The following is a 16,648-nucleotide window of genomic DNA, read 5'->3' as shown; positions in this document are numbered from 1 at the left end:
ACAAGGCTGGAATGGGCTACAAGACCATCGCCAAGCAGCTTGGTGAGAAGGTGACAACAATTGGTGCGATTATTCCCAAATGGAAGAAACACAAAATAACTGTCAATCTCCCTCGGCCTGGGGCTCCATGCAAGATCTCACCTCGTGGAGTTGCAATGATCATGAGAACGGTGAGGAATCAGCCCAGAACTACACGGGAGGATCTTGTCAATGATCTCAAGGCAGCTGGGACCATAGTCACCAAGAAAACAATTGGTAACACACTACGCCGTGAAGGACTGAAGTCCTGCAGCGCCCGCAAGGTCCCCCTGCTCAAGAAAGCACATATACAGGGCCGTCTGAAGTTTGCCAATGAACTTCTGAATGATTCAGAGGAGAACTGGGTGAAAGTGTTGTGGTCAGATGAGACCAGAATCGAGCTCTTTGGCATCAACTCAACTCGCCGTGTTTGGAGGAGGAGGAATGCTGCCTATGACCCCAAGAACACCATCCCCACCGTCAAACAGTGATGCTTTGTGGGGGGGGTTTCTGCTAAGGGGACAGGACAACTTCACCGCATCAAAGGGTCGATGGACGGGGCCATATACCGTCAAATCTTGGGTGAGAACCTCCTTCCCTCAGCCAGCATTGAAAATGGGTTGTGGATGGGTATTCCAGCATGACAATGACCCAAAACACACGGCCAAGGCAACAAAGGAGTGCACATTAAGGTCCTGGAGTGGCCTAGCCAGTCTCCAGACCTTAATCCCATAGAAAATCTGTGGAGGGAGCTGAAGGTTCGAGTTGCCAAACGTCAGCCTCGAAACCTTAATGACTTGGAGAAGATCTGCAAAGAGGAGTGGAACAAAATCCCTCCTGAGATGTGTGCAAACCTGGTGGCCAACTACAAGAAACGTCTGACCTCTGTGATTGCCAACAAGGGTTTTGCCACCAAGTACTAAGTCATGTTTTGCAGAGGGGTCAAATACTTATTTCCCTCATTTGAAATGCAAATCAATTTATAAAATGTTTGACATGCGTTTTTCTGGATTTTTTGTTGTTATTCTGTCTCTCACTGTTCAAATAAACCTACCATTAAAATTATAGACTGATCATGTCTTTGTCAGTGGGCAAACGTACAAAATCAGCAGGGGATCAAATACTTTTTTCCCTCACTGTACAAACTATTATGACCCCTCTGTGGAAAGGTGAGACCATCACGAACACATACATGTTTTGCTCTAGGATGCCCACAGGCCTCAAGACTCATCTGAAGGTCCCCCGGTACCAGTTGAAAAAATATATGGAGACTGTTTAGTGCCAGAAATAAGGGGTTAAATACATGTAAAAAACATAATGTTTACTAATGTTTCCTGATCTTTTTTATATCTCTCAGATATAGGACAGACACTTCAGAACAAACTTCCATTAGTTTTTTTGGGGACTATCTGTTCCATGTAGTTAATATGTTATTCAGTGCATTTGCATGGGCTAATAGCAGTAAGGCCAAATAATCATTTTAATCAAATTATTTTTAATACTTCAAGGGGTTTTCATACATTCAAAGAATATTTGTGAAAATTCTAGTAATAAGAGTGGGAAAATGGTTGTGCGTTTGGGCAATTAATAGACACTGCAGTAAATAAAAGCTTGTCAGTCTTGTCCAGTCTACACAAACCGGTGCACGCCATAACCAATGATATCTACAGTAGCCCTATATGCAAATAGACCATTGCCATACGGGCCTGTGCCATTCACTTTGAACTGGACTGTGTGTTTATAGGCAGCTAGAAAAATTTGAAAGCAGTCGCAAAAGCCACAATACACCTGAATGGTTTCCTGCAAATACAGTATTTACAGTGGCTTGCAAAAGTATTCACCTCTCTTGGCATTTTTCCTATTTTGTTGCCTTAAAACCTGGAATTAAAATGGATTTTGGGGAAATTTGTATCATTTGATTTACACAACATGCCTACCACTTTGAAGATGCAAAACATTTTTTGGGGTGAAACAAACACAAAGTCAATACTTTGTAGAGCTACCTTTTGCAGCAATTACAGCTGCAAGTCTCTTGGAGTATGTCTCTATAAGCTTGGCACATCTAGCCACTTGGATATTTGCCCATTCTTCAAGGCAAAACTGCTCCAGCTCCTTCAAGTTGGATGGGTTCCGCTGGTGTACAGCAATCTTTAAGTCATACCACAGATTCTCAATTGGATTGAGGTCTGGTCTTTGACTAGGCCATTCCAAGACATTTAAACGTTTTCCTTTAAACCACTTGAGTGTTGCTTTAGCAGTATGCTTAGGGTTATTGTCCTGCTGGAAGGTGAACCTCTGTCCCAGTCTCAAATCTCTGGAAGACTGAAACAGGTTTCCCTCAAGAATTTCCCTGTATTTAGCGTAGTGCTTAAGGGAAGTACCAAAACACCTTGAAATAGGGGAGGAGCATGCAAGCAGATGAGGACATTTGGCTAGGATGGAAGAAATAATAATAATAATAATATGCCATTTAGCAGACGCTTTTATCCAAAGCGACTTACAGTCATGCGTGCATAATTTTTTTTGTGTACGGGTGGTCCCGGGGATCGAACCCACTACCTTGGCGTTACAAGCGCCGTGCTCTACCAGCTGAGCTACAGAGGACCACAGAAATGATATGGTAAAACCTGAAAAAGAGCTAATGTAAACCAGGGGGAAAAAACGCACGACCCTCCCTTGTGCCCAATAAAAATACGTTGGACATCCCTCCCCTATTTTGGACCATCCCCTATTTTGGACGATAAAACCCTCTAAAAATGTTGGCAGTCAGAATTGCACTGATACTGCTGGAGCCTGCCTGCCAGCTGCCAATGCCTGCATCTGTCCCCACGTTTTTTTGACAACTGAATGGGATTTACAGCTAGCTCGCCTGCCCATTTGAACATCCCAAATACATAAGAGACAATGAGATAAGTCGTTCAAGTTCAGTATAGTTAGCTAAGTGAGTCACATTTATTGCTAACTAAACAAATGCAATCCATTAGCTGTAGCCACCAAAGCTGCTAAAAACATTTACAGTGGGGAAAAAAAGTATTTAGTCAGCCACCAATTGTGCATGTTCTCCCACTTAAAAAGATGAGAGAGGCCTGTAATTTTCATCATAGGTACACGTCAACTATGACAGACAAATTGAGAAAAAAAAATCCAGATAATCACATTGTAGGATTTTTTATGAATTTATTTGCAAATTATGGTGGAAAATAAGTATTTGGTCACCTACAAACAAGCAAGATTTCTGGCTCTCACAGACCTGTAACTTCTTCTTTAAGAGGCTCCTCTGTCCTCCACTCATTACCTGTATTAATGGCACCTGTTTGAACGTGTTATCAGTATAAAAGACACCTGTCCACAACCTCAAACAGTCACACTCCAAACTCCACTATGGCCAAGACCAAAGAGCTGTCAAAGGACACCAGAAACAAAATTGTAGACCTTCCCCAGGCTGGGAAGACTGAATCTGCAATAGGTAAGCAGCTTGGTTTGAAGAAATCAACTGTGGGAGCAATTATTAGGAAATGGAAGACATACAAGACCACTGATAATCTCCCTCGATCTGGGGCTCCACGCAAGATCTCACCCCATGGGGTCAAAATGATCACAAGAACGGTGAGCAAAAATCCCAGAACCACACGGGGGGACCTAGTGAATGACCTGCAGAGAGCTGGGACCAAAGTAACAAAGCCTACCATCAGTAACACACTACGCCGCCAGGGACTCAAATCCTGCAGTGCCAGACGTGTCCCCCTGCTAAGCCAGTACATGTCAAGGCCCGTCTGAAGTTTGCTAGAGTGCATTTGGATGATCCAGAAGAGGATTGGGAGAATGTCATATGGTCAGATGAAACCAAAATAGAACTTTTTGGTAAAATCTCAACTCGCCATGTTTGGAGGACAAAGAATGCTGAGTTGCATCCAAAGAACACCATACCTACTGTGAAGCATGGGGGTGAAAACATCATGCTTTGGGGCTGTTTTTCTGCAAAGGGACCAGGACGACTGATCCGTGTAAAGGAAAGAATGAATGGGGCCATGTATCGTGAGATTTTGAGTGAAAACCTCCTTCCATCAGCAAGGGCATTGAAGATGAAACGTGGCTGGGTCTTTCAGCATGACAATGATCCCAAACACACCGCCCGGGCAACGAAGGAGTGGCTTCGTAAGAAGCATTTCAAGGTCCTGGAGTGGCCTAGCCAGTCTCCAGATCTCAACCACATTGAAAATCTTTGGAGAGAGTTGAAAGTCCGTGTTGCCCAGCGACAGCCCCAAAACATCACTGCTCTAGAGGAGATCTGCATGGAGGAATGGGCCAAAATACCAGCCACAGTGTGTGAAAACCTTGTGAAGACTTACAGATAACGTTTGACCTGTGTCATTGCCAACAAAGGGTATATAACAAAGTATTGAGAAACTTTTGTTATTGACCAAATACTTATTTTCCACCATAATTTGCAAATAAATTAGTTAAAAATCCTACAATGTGATTTTCTGGATTTTTTTTTCTCATTTTGTCTGTCATAGTTGACGTGTACCTATGATGAAAATTACAGGCCTCTCTCATCTTTTTAAGTGGGAGAACTTGCACAATTGGTGGCTGACTAAATACTTTTTTTCCCCACTGTAGCTACAAGGCTATGTTTTTAGCTTGCTTAATAAATGCATATTAGATAAGCTAGCTAGCCTATTAGCCACGTTATGACTTGTGATCATTGCCTTTCCTAGTTTGATGGTGTTGAGATTCCCAGCCTTATTTTTGTATGTTTTTGTCCAAAATATTAAGTGCGTGCCAACCGAATGGCAGGAGGCAGCAAATAATGTAGCATGCCAGCTGTGATTTACAACCTAATAGCAATATTTAGTAGACTACCAAGCAATGTATTGGGGCATTAATCTATTCTGCCAAGAATGTCTGACTATAAGCAATGGAATTTTGAGTCAAATTAAAACCTCTTATGAAGTTTGTCATGACTCTCCTGGGTGAGGATCCAAGGCCTCAGATCAGCTTGGCAATGGCTGATGACAACCAGACCCACTCTCACCCAAAGAAGAGGGGAAGGGGGGGGTCGGCCGTAACTTAGGCAGTAGGGGAATCTCTTTCTTGCTTTCCAGTATTGATTGGAATGTCCCTTTGTCTCCAGAATACTTTTGCCGCCAAAATTATAACGTCCAAAAAGTAGACACTGGAACAATATTTCCAACATCAGAATGTGGGGAATGGTCAGTGGGGACCTAAAGAATAATCATGTTATACAGTGGGGAGAACAAGTATTTGATACACTGCCGATTTTGCAGGTTTTCCTACTTACAAAGCATGTAGAGGTCTGTAATTTTTATCATAGGTACACTTCAACTGTGAGAGACGGAATCTAAAACAAAAATCCAGAAAATCACATTGTATGATTTTTAAGTAATTAATTTGCATTTTATTGCATGACATAAGTATTTGATACATCAGAAAAGCAGAACTTAATATTTGGTACAGAAACCTTTTTTTTGCAATTACAGAGATCATATGTTTCCTGGAGGTCTTGACCAGGTTTGCACACACTGCATTAGGGATTTTGGCCCACTCCTCCATACAGACCTTCTCCAGATCCTTCAGGTTTCGGGGCTGTCGCTGGGCAATACGGACTTTCAGCTCCCTCCAAAGACTTTCTATTGGGTTCAGGTCTGGAGACTGGCTAGGCCACTCCAGGACCTTGAGATGCTTCTTACGGAGCCACTCCTTAGTTGCCCTGGTTGTGTGTTTCGGGTCGTTGTCATGCTGGAAGACCCAGCCACGACCCATCTTCAATGCTCTTACTGAGGGAAGGAGGTTGTTGGCCAAGATCTCGCGATACATGGCCCCATCCATCCTCCCCTCATTACGGTGCAGTCGTCCTGTCCCCTTTGCAGAAAAGCATCCCCAAAGAATGATGTTTCCACCTGCTTCACGGTTGGGATGGTGTTCTTGGGGTTGTACTCATCCTTCTTCTTCCTCCAAACACGGCGAGTGGAGTTTAGACCAAAAAGCTCTATTTTTGTCTCATCAGACCACATGACCTTCTCCTATTCCTCCTCTGGATCATCCAGATGGTCATTGGCAAACTTCAGACGGGCCTGGACATGCGCTGGCTTGAGCAGGGGGACCTTGCGTGCGCTGCAGGATTTTAATCCATGACGGCGTACTGTGTTACTAATGGTTTTCTTTGAGACTGTGGTCCCAGCTCTCTTCAGGTCATTGACCAGGTCCTGCCGTGTAGTTCTGGGCTGATCCCTCACCTTCCTCATGATCATTGATGCCCCACAAGGTGAGATCTTGCATGGAGCTCCAGACCGAGGGTGATTGACCGTCATCTTGAACTTCTTCCATTTTCTAATAATTGCGCCAACAGTTGTTGCCTTCTCACCAAGCTGCTTGCCTATTGTCCTGTAGCCCATCCCAGCCTTGTGCAGGTCTACAATTTTATCCCTGATGTCCTTACACAGCTCTCTGGTCTTGGCCATTGTGGAGAGGTTGGAGTCTGTTTGATTGAGTGTGTGGACAGGTGTCTTTTATACAGGTAACGAGTTCAAACAGGTGCAGTTAATACAGGTAATGAGTGGAGAACAGGAGGGTTTCTTAAAGAAAAACTAACGGGTCTGTGAGAGCCGGAATTCTTACTGGTTGGTAGGTGATCAAATACTTATGTCATGCAATAAAATGCAAATGAATTACTTAAAAATCATACAATGTGATTTTCTGGATTGTTTTAGATTCCGTCTCTCACAGTTGAAGTGTACCTATGATAAAAATTACAGACCTCTACATGCTTTGTAAGTAGGAAAACCTGCAAAATCGGCAGTGTATCAAATACTTGTTCTCCCCACTGTATTGATAGGTAAAGACCTTTTTAGAGTTTAATTTGGGAGATGGTAACTCTATAAACAACTACCTCCGTGGTGCCCCAAATTGTTACATGATGAATTTAGTTGTGTAACAATAAACATAGTTAGTTTATTCGATAAATAAGTCATCATATTAATGAGTCACGTCATGACAAGTTGGTGAATTTAATATGATTGTCTGTTTGTTTCATACAGTATCTGCAAAGTAGTTAAAACTGTGTCAGTTTAAGCTCTCTGTAGTCTCTTTACACAAGTTTCTTCTGTTGGATTGAGTTTCCTGCTTGTCGATACCTTGACTGTATATACCCAGTGAAATTCTAGCTCCAACAAAGTTTGGTTCATTGGTCCCCTTCAGCAATGGCTGATGGTTTTTGGGGGAGTGAACTGGTCTGTGATTAGATGGTGTAAGAGCCCAACTCAGACTCTCCTTGGGCCCTCTCTGAGTGCTCTGTGGCTAGTATTATGGAACTCTGCACCGGTTAACACTCTTCCCTCCAACAGTACCGCAATCAGACTGGCTCTCCGGCCAATCAGTCTCCAACCTCCCCAGTCTCCAATCAAGGCTTCTCCCCTGGCGGCTCGCCTCAAGTAAGGGCGAAACCACCAAGCTGCTTTGTTGGAGGGTTTTTTGCCTAAAATTGGCTGTAATTGGTCCAGCTGCTACTCATCCCAGCCTCTCGCTCCCCTCCATAGTGTCAGCAATCCCACCCCCATCTCCTATCCTCCAGACCACTGCTCGCTGTTTGCTTATCATATTGGCTCAGGTCTTTGAGTGTTGTCGCATAGCAGCTTTTTGTGTTTTTGCTTGAACCCAATATACATTGAGTGTACAAAACATCAAGAAGACCTTCCTAATATTGAGTTGCATCCCCCCCCCCACCCCCCCACCCCTTTTTTTGCCCTCAGAACAGCCTCAATTTATCGGGGCATGGACTCTACAAGGTGTCGAAAGCCTTCCACAGGGATGCTGGCCCATGTTGACTCCTATGCTTCCCACAGTTGTGTCAAGTTGGCTGGATGTCCTTTGGGTGGTGGACCATTCTTGATACACACGGGAAACTGTTGAGCGTGAAAATCCAGCAGCGTTGCAGTTCTTGATACAAACCGGTGCGCCTGGCACCTGCTACTATACCCAGTTCAAAGGCACTTAAATATTTTGTCTTGCCCATTCTCCCTCTGAATGGCACACATACACAATCCTTCTTCAATCTGTCTCCTCCCCTTCATCTACACTGATATGAAGTGGATTTAACAGGTGACATCAATAAGGGATCATAGCTTTCACCTGGTCAGTCTGTCATGGAAAGAGCAGGTGTCCTTAATGTTTTGTATACTCATTGTATGTCCTGTGTATATGCAGCACCTACATAGAACCTTAAATATGATTTAGTTTTAGATAGTCCAACCCTTTTTTATAGCAGCTTTGATTGTTTCCTGTTTACATAGCCTTGTTTCCAGCATATTTTACAAAAAATAACACTAAGTGTCAGAGGTTTGAGAAATGGGTTTGAACTCTTTCTAGTTCTGTTCACTGCTTTTCGTGTGAAAGTGTCTGATTCCATCTAAACCTACCTTTACATTACTGTAGCTAGCTGTAATACATGTAATCTTCCATGGGAAAATTAGCTTTATAAATACTACATGTTCCACTAACTTATTGTGCTGTTTTTTATTTTCTATTGTGTTACTGAATGCCAAAGTTTAGTGTGTTACATTACCAAACTTTGGCAATTTATTATATGCTTAGAAAGTGGATACATCACAAAATGTATCAAATGGTAAATATTACTGGAGCAAGTCAGTTTTGAAGGCATGAAACAGCATTTCAGTTGCTAGTAGAGAAACTGCAGAAGCTAATTAACTTCACCCCACAGTAAACCAAGTTAGCTACAGTAGCTAGCCAAAGTCATGTGCATTTATTTGCTGTCGTTAGCTAAAGCACTGTTTTGCTAGCTTACAATATAATCCCTCTAAAAATGACAAGATGGTAATTGTGATATTTCTATTTTCTAAACGAAGGCCTATTGCTCAGGATTGTTATAATGTTAGAGTTCAGATCAAATCTTACTGCTGAAACATTTATGTGGATGTGGCTCTTATGAATCATGTGGTCTATGGTAATTTTGTGCCTGAATAGGCATAATAAAGTGTTATGAGATGCTGATGTTTGTGCCATCATGAACAGCCATTTACCTAACGATGCTTGAATTGACTGGCTTGTAAATTGCCTCATGCTTTTTGTGACGTCTCATGATTGTAATGTTCCCTTATATATCCCTCAGATACCCAAGAAAAGGCTTTACCCATTGACTGTAGGTATATTAGTTTCCATAACCCATTTTTTAAAAGCTCTAATCAGATGTAAAATGTCTCTTTCAGCACATTCCAGTGGTGGGCAGTATATTTGGGGATTCTTTCTATGACCAGCAGCTAGCATCAAGGCAGACCAACGCTCTCTCCCACCAGGTGACTTAACCCACACTAAACTAGGCCATGAATTTCACTGCCACTATATCCCCACATATTACAAATTGTGCCTGATCTGTGTTCTATTCCCTAACTTGACCTATTATAATTTTTTTCACTTGCCTAGCTCGAGCAGTTCAATATGATTGAGAACCCGATCAGCTCCAATAGCCTGTACAACCAGTGCTCCACCCTCAACTACACACAAGCAGCCATGATGGGCCTTACAGGGAGCAGCCTGCACCACTCCCAGCCGTTGGGTTACAGTAGCCATGGCAACATCCCCAACATTATCCTCACAGGTACCAAGCAGCAGCTGAGCCAATTAGAGAGCACTTAGTCTGGCACTGTACACACCTATTCAAGTTATTCATTCATCCTGGCTTGATTAGAGTCATTTATGAAGGTTGGCCAGTATGAGGAAAACATGTGTTTTGTAAGATGAATTGTATTTAGTTTCTCTTGTTACAGATTATTTGAGTGAAGACTGTTATTTAAAATAATATTGGTAATTATCTAGCAGCTGCTTTGATTTCACAAATGTCAAATGTTTCCCTAAATGTTGCGTTTTAGTGACAGGAGAGTCTCCACCCAGCCTCTCTAAGGAGTTAACCAACTCACTGGCCGGCGTTGGAGATGTCAGCTTCGATGCGGACTCTCAGTTCCCATTGAATGAGCTGAAGATCGACCCCCTCACCCTGGACGGACTGCACATGCTCAATGACCCCGACATGGTTCTGGCCGACACTGCCACTGAGGACACGTTCAGGATGGATAGGCTGTAATGCAGAAAACTGTCAGTGGCCAACAAAAAAAGAACCCTGGGAAGAAAGGGAAACCAGGCATGGTAGGGGTGAATCATCTACGCAGTTGCATGGCCATTCAGCTATTCAACCTCGCACTCACCCTCAAGTCCTTTGAAATTATGTGCCACCAAAACCCATTGTGGAGAAGGACATGCAATGGCTTGTTAGGGTCAGGAATGGAATTGCTGTCATTTCCAATGAGATTGTTGGTTGGTCAAAGCTTTGCTAGCTTGCTGCGTTAACTATATATAATTACTTACCATATATCCTACAGTGTCACAGTTGAGAACAGATTGTATATCTCCTTTTGATTTGATTATTTTTTATTTTTTTACAAATCTACATTATTTTGTGTTTAAAAAGCAAAAAGTCACTAGGAAGGTGAGCTGCACCATACCTATTTTGACAATTATCATTCCCTACCAACCATAACAGCTTTATACTTCACACTCAAAGCTTTATTTTGAATGACAACCAAATGTTAATGTTTGCGTTATGCGTGTGTTGGATTATGTTCTGTTTAAATGTATGTTTATTTATTGAAATATTTATTAATTCAGTTGAATGTTTTTTTATGTTGCATTTCAAAATGTGTTTGAGTTCGATGCCAAAATTGCTCTGCTCTAACTGTATTGTACAAACTACACTTACGTTTATGTATCTATTTATACATTTTTAACCTACATATTTATGTATTTATTAAGCTACTCTGTTAAACTTAAGGAGTACAAATCCTCCCCATGTTTGCTCATACGGTTGCCAGTTGCTACGACATCTCGCTAGATAGAATCAGATAAGGCCTCTTAAAATATAGGATAGGATCTCCAATTGTAAGTGTTTTTATCACTTACATGGGCCAGAAATCATTGGATTTCATCTTGTGCCAGCTCTGTTGTTTTTAAGTTTATCATAATTAATGAAAACGTATATAACAGATGCTTATATTTAGCTGCTCATAAGCTTAACAAATGTGACAAAGTAAACATAGCAAATGCAAATTCCCAAAACTAGATGGCCATATTTCTCCTTTTCTCATTGAAAATGTATATCCAGATTGAATGCCTCCTGAAAATCTGAAAGATACAAACTCCTCAGAAACCTGTTGAACTTGTCACTGTGAGATCACCTGATTTTGCCTTACATATTGAGTATTATACTGTTTTTAAGTGTAACTAATGTGACAGTGTATTTTCTTAACTTCTCGTAACATTTTCTTGTATTTGAGAGGATTTTTAACTCCTAGTCAGTGACGATATTTGTGGTTATGTAGTGTAAAGTTTGACAAATCACTGTACTGTATTTTGTACTGGTACACGTTATGGATGTTTTGTAAAAAAGCAAATGTTGGGTTTAAATTTGTGATGGAGAGTGCAAATATGGGGAGGGTTTCTTCTCCTTAAAGGGAAACTTACAAAGGCAAATAAAATGATTTTGGTAGGCAATTGTTATGATAAAATGACAATGTTACTTATCATAATTTATATTTGGTACTTCCCTCCAGACTAGGGCTGGTAGAAAAATATCGGAACCATTCCATTTTATGCACACAGCAAAATGAGTCCCAAAAGCGCTTTTGTCTATACACCAACTTGTAGAGCTGAAATACTTCTAACTTTTTACTTTACTCTATCTTCCCCTCTGATTCATATTGTGACATTTCTGTTTTGAAAACTAATATAGCGAGATGGAAGTAAGTGAATAGCAACTTGGCTAAATTGGATGTTTCCTTCTATGGGCTCAGAATCTAAGTGTCAACCATTTATTTGTTTGGGAAAGAACACTATCAAAACTTTTGTTTTTCCACTTAACCTTTGACGTTTTTATACTGTAGCTATGTGTGATCATGTTGCTATTGTACAGTGAATTGTGTATATACAGAAAACGTAAATGTTACTTTACTTACCTAAATCCCAATGTGGGAAGAGGCATATTTCCCCAACTGTTATGTTAATGATAAGCAAAAAATAATTAGTTGGTTTACTTCAGACTGTTTAGCTTAAAATATTTGTGATTATTATGCAACTCGGAATTAGATCATACCATTGCATTACTAGAATATAGATTATTATATGCAGTGCCTTCAAATATTTCAGACCCCTTTTTCCACATTTTGTTACGTTACAGCCTTATTCTAAAATGGATTCAAAAAAACAATTTCCTCAGCAATCTACACACAATACACCATAATGACAAAGCAAAAACTGTTTTTTAGAAATTTTAGCAAATGTATTAAAACCAAAAAATGTAAATTTACATAAGTATTCAGACCCTTTGCTATGAGACTCGAAATTGAGCTCAGGTGCATCCTGTTTCCATTGATCATCCTTCAGATGTTTCTACAACTTGATTGGAGTCCACCTGTGGTCAATTCAATTGATTGGACATGATTAGGAAAGGCTCACAACTGTCTATATAAGGTCCCACAGTTGACATTGCATGTCAGAGCAAAAACCAAGCCATGAGGTCGAAGGAATTGTCCATAGAGCTCCGAGACAGGATTGTGTCGAGGCAGAGGTCTGGGGAAGGGTACCAAAACATTTCTGCAGCATTGAAGGTCCCCAAGAACACAGTGGCCTCCATCATTCTTAAATGGAAGAAGTTTGGAACCACCAAGACTCTTCCTAGAGCTGGTCGCCCGGACAAACTGAGCAATCGGGGGAGAAGGACCTTGGTCAAGGAGATGACCAAGAACCCGATGGTCACTCTGACAGCTCTAAAGTTCCTCTGTGGAGATGGGAGAACCTTTCAGAAGGACAACCATCTCTGCAGCACTCCATCAATCAGGCCTTTATGGTAGAGTGGCCAGACGGAAGCCACTCCTCAGTTAAAGGCACATGACAGCCCGCTTAGAGTTTGCCAAAAGGCACTTAAAGACTCTCAGACCATGAGAAACAATATTATCTGGTCTGATGAAACCAAGATTGAACTCTTTGGTCTGAATGCCAAGAGTCACGTCTGGAGGAAACCTGGCACCATCCCTACGGTGAAGCATGGTTGTGGCAGCATCATGCTGTGGGGATGTCTTTCAGCGGCAGGGACTGGGAGACTAGTCAGGATCGAGGCAAAGATGAACGGTGCAAAGTACAGAGAGATCCTTGATGAAAACCTGCTCCAGAGTGTTCAGGACCTCAGACTGGGGCGAAGGTTCACCTTCCAACAGGACAACGACCCTAAGCACACAGCCAAGACAACGCAGGAGTGGCTTCGGGACAAGTCCTTGAGTGGCCCAGCCAGAGCCCGGACTTGAACCTGATCGAACATCTCTGGAGAGACCTGAAAATAGCTGTGCAGCGACGCTCCCCATCCAACCTGACAGAGCTTGAGAGGATCTGCAGAGAAGAATGGGAGCAACTCCCCAAATAGTTGCTCTACCAACTGAGCCACATGGAACCATAGGGTATTGTGTGTAGATTGAGAGAGGAGGAGGGGGGACAATTTAATCAATTTTAGAATAAGGCTGTAACCTAACAAAATGTGGAAAAAGTCGAGGGTGAGAGAGAGAGATTTTAGCCAAACGGCAATACGCAAGTATGCTACTTTTTACAGTGCCATCCACATTAATTCTCTGCTAAATATTTTTGTTTGTCCGAACATTTTCCAAAATGTGCATTCTGATATATCCTGTACATAGGCTATAGCTGAAAGAAAATTACCGCATGATGTACGTCAACCTCAGAAAAAGGCCTTCATTTGCTAAGCAGGTTTGATTTATATCACGCTCTACAATGTAGTAAAAACCCAGTCAAAAATTGATGCATGTGTCAGTTGTTCCTAATGATTCACATAAACGGTTTACTTTTCAGATGACTGTGTTACCGCCATTTCTGCATAATGCTAGCACTTTGCTGAAATAAGAATGTATTTGTGAAACATTGTCTTGGAATTTCTGTTTCACCAAATGACATAAGCCAAAAGCATTTTCCTTTTAGTCTTTCTTACCACCATCCACTTGTTATTCAATTGAATTGGCTGTTACTTGCGTTTGCACCTAGTTCTTCACTGTGTGTTTAAATTGGCAGTTGTTCCTGTAAGGTGAACCTATTATGAATCCCATCTTCATAACACATCAGATGCCAAGAGTGGTAGTTCACTCCAAAGATTGTCTCAAGATTTCAGACCTCAAATTTGTCTGTTGAGATTAATCCATTTCAAAAAGCGGGTTAATGAGTTAATTTCTGTCAAATTATGAATCAACTTTGAATTTCCTGATACAGAAAAGGTTTTCTAGCCTAATTAAAAACCATGTCAACAAGTCCTCCAACTCTAACCGGCTTCCTTGCAGGTTAACTCATATCTTGAACTTGGAAATTCACATCGTCACGTTCTCCTCAAATAATCAAATCAAATTGATGGATGTGGATAAAAGCCCAATAGTTGATGTGATTATAGCATGCATACTGTAATTAGTTTGATATTTCTTTTTGTCTAAATAACCACCCAAATTACTGAGCTACACGTGTGAACTGAAAGGGAAAAATGGGTACAGGGTACCATGATGAAATAAGATGGTGCGCATCTTTTCCATTCCTTTAAGATTGGGGCATACACTGAATAGCTGGAGCTACAGAACATATGGCTTGGGTCATGGACTCATCTTGACATTAGACCACTTTTTTGAAATATTTTGGAGTGTACTGTCACTTCAATGGCCTGGTAAGAGTGATAATAATAAAAACTGTTTCACCAGCTACTTAAATATGGCACTTACAGTTGCGGTCAAATTTGGCACGGTTCACTATTTTTTCAAAAATAAGTTGAAATTGAAAAAACTTGGTTTTCACGTGTATTTGTTTGATTTACAACTGCACATGACCAAGAGAGAAACTGAAATTGAGATTTCTTACTTCAAAGTTAAGAAATTGGTAGACTGAATTATTCCAAATTCAAATTAATTTGTTTGGAGTCAAGTGATTCTCTTTTACTGTGTAATTTCTCACCTGTGGTAAATTGCAGGTGCCTACAGGTAAAAAATTGCCATTCAAACCATTTTGAAAAGAGAAAACATTCTGCTCCATTGCACTCAATTGTAAAGTGCCAATATATTTGACTGCAACTGTACTCTGTATTGGCAGTAGAACATGACTGTCAAGAGAGATTACTGTCAGTTGCATGACATGACTAATGTTATAAGCAGTCCCTATTGCAGATGCGGGTTAATTGAAAATGATTCAACACTATCATGTTGACTTCAGCAGTATGCATATGAACTATGGATAGCTAGCTAGCTAACATAAATTGAGGCATGTTTGAAATCAGTTCTAAACAGATATCAGTTACTGTGACTGACAAATATGTTTATTATATTGGATGTGTTTTTATTCTGTTGTTTTTGCACATTAGTTGTGGTCACCTGCCTTGTGAATGTGAACAGTGACTGTTCTGTCAATGCTGACTGTTTTACCCAAGATTTGAAGATGGCATATAATGTATATTCTCTTCTTTTTGTAAAGCCGGTAATTTCAAATGTGACTTGGAAGCGTATTCCTTATTTTGGGATGCAAAACCAGAAAGGGCTTATTCCAATGCAGCTTGTTTTCCCATCATGTTAAAAAAGGAATAGCACTCAATGTATACTTGTCGATAGATGTACCATACTGCTCTGCAAATGCATGGGAAGTGGAAATCAAATAAGGTGATGTGGACTCCTGTATTGACAGTAGTTATTGAAATAAACTGACTGAAGTGAGAATGAAAGGAATTTAAGCCTTGAGGGAATTGGTGAGCATTTATCTTGATTCTCACTAAGTATACTGTCACTGCCTTGAGTACCTGTCACCATAAATTCCCTCAACTAATAAGGTAAACATTGAGCGATTGCAAAGGAACTTTCACTCAAGTGAATGAAAGGAAGATTTATATTTTTTAAATGGATCAGTATGAATCTATATAATTGCCGTCTCTAGAACAGTTGAAGTTGGAAAACCTAAAATGACACTTTTGGCAAGTATTTCCAATTAGTAATGTAAAGAGAATCTCTTGGTCAGCTTTAAGTGGGTATCACATATTTAACCATTGTGCTGTAAATCATATTCTGAGATGTAGTATTTCTTTGTTGCTATGTGAAACTACGTATGTGACCCATTTGTAAGATGAAACTTGATTGTGGGAGGCATCTTTTTTCTGTGTATAGTCTCGATATCAATTAAAACAGTCATTTTCACCAAGGTTTACTAAATGCATGACTAATGAACTATCTATATATCATATTGTCCTTGTTCTGTTATTTATATTTTGTCATTTCTATTTCTGTATGTGTTTTTAAAATATTTTCAGTCCCAAACTTTATCAGCATTCAAAGCAGTTGCTCATGGCTTCACAGTTTCGGTCTAGTTAGTAGTAGGATGACTTTTCATCACAGTTTTGGTCTAGTTAGTAATAGGAGGACTTTTCACGGTTTTGGTCTAGTTAGTGGTAGGAGGACTTTTCATCACAGTTTTGGTCTAGTTAGTAGTAGGAGGACTTTTCATCACAGTTTTGGTCTAGTTAGTAATAGGA

General features: G+C 40.7%; 1 protein-coding gene across 3 annotated transcripts in view; it reads left to right on the top strand.

The window, feature by feature from the left end:
• The window catches only part of LOC121576865 (CREB-regulated transcription coactivator 1), a 35,745-nt gene extending 24,150 nt beyond the window's left edge, over positions 1-11,595 (top strand). For 2 of the 3 annotated variants that reach the window (XM_041890413.1, XM_041890411.1), the window contains 4 exons: positions 7,383-7,469; positions 9,261-9,347; positions 9,475-9,649; positions 9,921-11,595. In XM_041890413.1, coding sequence (XP_041746347.1) covers positions 7,383-7,469; positions 9,261-9,347; positions 9,475-9,649; positions 9,921-10,132 — 561 coding nt within the window. In that variant the 3' untranslated portion in view covers positions 10,133-11,595. The remainder of the gene's footprint in view (positions 1-7,382; positions 7,470-9,260; positions 9,348-9,474; positions 9,650-9,920) is intronic. The other variant, XM_041890412.1, reaches the window with a different exon arrangement.
• The last annotated feature ends 5,053 nt before the right edge of the window (positions 11,596-16,648 follow it).

This window comes from Coregonus clupeaformis, chromosome 11 (assembly GCF_020615455.1).
Source record: "Coregonus clupeaformis isolate EN_2021a chromosome 11, ASM2061545v1, whole genome shotgun sequence".
In the NCBI taxonomy this organism is placed as follows: Eukaryota; Metazoa; Chordata; class Actinopteri; order Salmoniformes; family Salmonidae; genus Coregonus; species Coregonus clupeaformis.
This window is presented reverse-complemented; position numbering and strand designations above follow the sequence as displayed.